This window comes from Pseudonaja textilis, chromosome Z (assembly GCF_049901715.1).
Source record: "Pseudonaja textilis isolate UNSWEBS1 chromosome Z, rPseTex1.2, whole genome shotgun sequence".
Lineage (NCBI taxonomy): Eukaryota > Metazoa > Chordata > Lepidosauria > Squamata > Elapidae > Pseudonaja > Pseudonaja textilis.
Window position 1 is genome coordinate 563,814 of NC_142008.1, and position 5,041 is coordinate 568,854.

Here is a 5,041-nt window from a genome sequence, read left to right on the forward strand (position 1 = left end):
CAGGATTTATTTATTGGGAGTTAACATGGCAGCACTGCCTATGTGTGGCCGTCTCTGAGACACACAATTCACTGTCACCCTTGACCCCGATTTTCCCCCGCCCCTGGATGTATCATTATTCATATTCTCTGATGAGACACCCCCATAGCCCAGAGTCATCCATCATCCTCTCCAGTTAGATTTTCGCATGGTAGAAACTTCAGTCACCTAGTTACTATCTCTGAAAACTAGTATGGAATGCGCTTTCGATTTCCAAGCCCCCACACTGCTCTTTCAAACCCCTTTCTGTTGGCAACTCTAAAACAGCCATAGAAATGTTTTATGGGTTGACATTCGGCTCCCCTCACTTCCGGAAGGTGACCTGTGCAACGCAAAAAGAATTAGTATTGCAGGTATAGGACTTAGGGTTGTGAACCCCCCACCCCCACACACACACACCACCCCTCCAGGCTTGGTTGGAGTTTCTGCATGGAGCCTTCCCACAAGGCGATGGGCTTGGGCGTTCCTACTCTTTACCCAGGATTCCTCCGATAAGGGGTAGCCCTTCCGCTTGATTAACTGTTGGAGTTGTCTCCTGTGCCCCCTCGAGTCGAGGGTTCGCTGCACCTCCTATTGGGTTTGGCCTCCTGTGACCCGAGGGTGAGTAAGGGGCCTCGGGGTCAGTCCGACCACAGGTCTTCCAAGCCAGGCCGGACATCGCAATCGTCTCTTGCACTTCCAAGGAACCCAACTTGAAGATCAGAGCTCTCTTTCCGGATGCCCACCTTAATTTCTTTGCTGTCTCTTCTCAGATCCTCCGCCACCTCAGCCGCCGCCGCCTCCTCCAACCGACGGGGCCACACCGCCTCCCGCAGGACCCCTCCCCGCCTCCACAGCGCCCTGAAGCGCGTCCTCCACCAGGACCGTCTCAAGCTCTGGAAGATGCAACCAACACCGTCATTCTCCATGTTCTGCTCCTCCTTCTCCCGGCTTGTCTTTCCTTCCCAGTGCGTCATTCGATCCCCGCGACTCCCATAATTTTGTGTTGAGGGCGGTGGGAGCCTTTTGGGTGGTGCTCCTGGCCCAGAGCTGGTTCACCCTGGTGCCACCAGGAGCTCCCAGCATCCTCAAAATAAATTTTTTTTTTTAGGTGGGGGGAAGGGCTGGGTCAGTGGGTCAGGCCAAGGACCAGGATGGACCAGCTCGTTCCCGTGAATCAGAGGGCGGGGGAGGACAGAAGGGTTCAAGGGGACAATCCTTCTGGGAGACGTCTCCATCTCTTCTCCCAGGTGGGCCAAGTTCTCCAGAACTTCCCTCTTTCTCCTTCGCGCCTTCTTGAACCTGGGGGACGGGGACACACACACACATCATTCTCCCCCCACAACGTCACTGTAGTAGCCCAGGGAGACCTCCCCTTCCACCCGCTTTTCCCGCCGTTCTGTGGCTCCTCCCCCTGCAGCCCCTCCCCACACACCACTCAACCCTCCACTGTCATTGGTTCTCAAAACTACCTCTTAGAAAACAGCTGCACTGGGTGGGAGTGGGAGTGGGGGAGGGGCAAGCCAGCGAGCGCAGGATCCTCTTTGGGGTCCTGAAAGCCCCCCTCCATCTTTCATAAGAACACCCCCCTCCCCAACCTGTACTGTACCCCCAAAAACCCCTTCCTTTCTTCGACGCACCCTTTAGGACGGGGGCAGTGGGGCTCCGGCCCTGGGATCAGACCCGGAGCCCTGCAGCCGCACCTGGTGTTCTACCAGCCTTCACAGGTGGGCCGTCCGGGGTGCATAGACCGGCCGTGGCACCCTCCCCCAAAAAACACGCATAATCCCCCCACACCGCCCCTTCCACACACACCCTGAAATTTGAAGGTGTGTTTTGAAGCGAGGTTGTCCTGCACAACGATGCAGTGTTTCTACCTGGGGGGGCACATACGGACACCCCAAATCTGCTTCACCCCACTCCCCCGACCCCCGGTGTGAAGAATTCAGCGGTTGTGTAGGGTAACGATTTCGGTGTCCCGACCTCTTTATCTGGGGAAGATCTTGTCCTCTATGTACCCCTAGAAAAGAAGGTCCCTTTTTTTCCCCTTCCCATCCCTCGTGAGCCCCCACGCCCCCCATCTCTCCTTACCTCAGGAGCACCATGGGATTTGTGGTCCTCAGTATAGGTCCTTTTCGGACAGAGTCCCTTTTCTTTTCTAGTGAGCTCTACTTTCGATTAGAAAACGTTTGTTGCAAAACGGAGAACTTTTTCTCTCTTTTTCTTTCTTTCTTTCCTTTTTTTTAAACTCGATTAGTGACCGGGATCCTCCCGCGTATGTTTGTGCGACGAATTATTAACACAATGGTGTTTTGGTACACATGAGAACGGAGAGTTTATTTGGGGGTGGGTGGGGTTTTTTGGCTCCAATTTGGGGGAGGGGACATCAGTTCTCACAGCACAAACGTTTCAATATTTGTGACAATGGAAATAAAAAACGTGGGTTTTTTTTAAAAACAACTCGGCCTGTCGATGGTGTGTTTGTTGAATGACCAAGGTACACGTCAGCAACCGCAACAGTGCCCGGTGGCCAAGCGAGAGATTTGTGAAGTGAGTTTTGCTCTGTTTTACGACCATTCTCCCATAGTTGTTAAGTGAGTTGCTGCAGTTGTGTCGTAAAACCTGGTCAAGTGAATCTGGCTTCCTGCTTGTGAAGACGGTCACAAAAGAGGGATCACGGGGCACCGGGACACCACGACTGGGATAAGTACGAGCAGCGGTGGGCTGTGGCCAGTTCCGAGCGCTTGTAGCGAATCAGTACGGACAACGATCAGCTGGCCCTGCCCACCCTGCCCTGCCCCGCCCTGTTGCATGTGAATTTGGATCGGGGGACTGTAGGGATCCAGCGACAGTCATAAGTATGAAAAAACTTTTTTCACTCTCGTAACTTCAGTCGCTCCAAGAACTTTTGTGGAGCTACCTGGAATGCTCTTGTTGCCGCCTTTGCTCAACATCTTCCTTCCATTGTTCGGACAATGACACCCCAAAAGATCTGCACAGCCGGTTTTTAAAAATCAAACATATTCACACACACACACACACAACCCTTGGCTGACCCGGTGCCCACCACACGGTCTCTAGGATGGCCAAAGAAACGAAGACTTCCCTTGTTGGAAAAGAAATGGAGTTTATTCTTATTCATTGAACAGATTTATAGAGCTGTGAAACACACACACACACACAGGGAGGTTGTGTACAACATTAAAAGCCAACTTTTAAACCTTCCCGTTTTGGCATTTAAAGAAAAACTCACAAAACCCCTACAGTTTACAGCCATGCCCGCACACTTTGCATTAAAATGTTCAGCAAAAAATCCAGACTTTAACACACACACGTTTTTTTTTTACATTTAAAGACCCACCCAAAAACTTAAAAGTTTTCACCTTTTTGCATTTAAAAAACCACAAAACTCAATTTATTTTGAAACACGCAATTTCCTTTTTTTTTTTTGCATGAAAACCCCCAAACAATTCAGTTTGAAACAACTTTCATCTTTTTGCACTAAAAAATAATCCAGAATTGGAAACACTGATTTCCCCTTTTTCATTAAACAGGTTAACTCGTCTCCTTTGAGTCCCATCCCGCCAAGTCTGGGGTTTCCCCCATCTCCCTTTTCAGCCTTCCCAATCCAGAGGCCGCGGCACTACAACTCCCAGCATCCTCAGCCAGGAGAGCTGCCAGCCACACCGCTGGCAATGCTGCAGGTCGATGCTCCTCTACGGATGTGGAGATGTGCTCAAGGCGATTTTTTTTTTTAAATTTTTTGGTGCAACGGATTGATGTGAAAGGGGCCTGTGCCTGGGATGCCCCTAGCAGAAACCCGGTTTGGTTTCTCAAGCTAAGCCCAACATGACCAGCATTTGATGAAGATCATCCTAAGGAAGCAAGACAATCCAGGCATCCTCCCCGCCGACTGGCGGACAGGCTCGAATTTCCGCAATTGATCCAATTTCTCTCCACCGAATTCGAGACAGGATGCCTGTCATACCTCCCGGGGCCAAGCAGGATCTGCACCTGGGTCTGCTTGCCATCACCCAACAGCTCCCTTTCTTTCTGCTCCCGATTGGTTCCCCCAAAAGCTGGCTAAGAGGAAACCTCCCCTGCCCGCCAGTCACCCCCTGCCAAAATTAAGAGCTGCCCCCAAACAAGGTCCGCTACTATTTTCTCTGCGAGTCGCTCCAAGAAAGCCCAAGAATCGGGAATAAGATTCCTCAATTTCTGACGGACAGGATTGACGGGGGAAAGGAAGGCTCCTTGGCCTTACGGCCGGGCAAACCTGGAGGGGCATGGGTTTGGAAAGGCTGAGGCAGCCCAGCATCATGGGCTTTGGGATTGTTTTCTGATGGATCCTCTCACCTTCCTTCCGAGACTGAGGCAGCAACTGTACCAACGGCCCAACCTCCTCCTACAATCACCTTACTTCCAGGATGATGATAACTTTAAGCCCGTGGACTGCAACTCCCAGAATCCCCCAATCTTAAAGCATGTTGCCTTGGGGATTCTGGGAGTTGTAGTCCTCTCTTCTCTTAAAAACTTGCCAGCTGTGTGTGTGTGTGTGTGTGTCTTGGAGCTGAAGCTGAGTTGCCCAAGGCACTAAAGCCTTAAGCAAAGTCCCAGCCCGATCCAGCCAAGACCACCACCACTGCCCGCCACAAAGCCCCCTCCCTCCCCAGCCAGAGGGACAACCCCCCCGCCTTGAGCTCTCTGGCTGGAGCTGCTGCTCGGCTCCCTTCGCTCCTCGCGTTGGCTGCTTGGGCGCGAGTCCCGAGCGCCCAGCCCCGTGCGAATTCCCGCATCGACCCTCCCACGTTTCCCACGTCCAGCCCAGCGATCAGCCAAGCGAGGGATGTGTGCCGCGCAACTCAACAACGCGGAGAGACTACAAAGCCCATCTCTCTCTCTCTCCTGGTTGGCCGCGGATGATTGGCGTGGATGGGGAGGGGGGCTGCCGCTGCTGCCGCCGCCGCCGCCTCTCGCTCTCCTCCCCCTCTCCGAGCGCCGCCCCCTCCCCGCCCCTCCTCCT

The 5,041-nt window shown here is 52.9% G+C and overlaps 1 protein-coding gene across 1 annotated transcript in view; it reads left to right on the top strand.

Annotated features, from left to right (window-relative positions):
* SMARCC1 (SWI/SNF related BAF chromatin remodeling complex subunit C1) overlaps window positions 1–2,478 on the top strand; it is a 75,800-nt gene extending 73,322 nt beyond the window's left edge. The window contains 1 exon segment of the mRNA XM_087915818.1: window positions 792–2,478. Coding sequence (XP_087771944.1) covers window positions 792–883 — 92 coding nt within the window. The 3' untranslated portion in view covers window positions 884–2,478.
* Window positions 2,479–5,041: the final 2,563 nt, after the last annotated feature.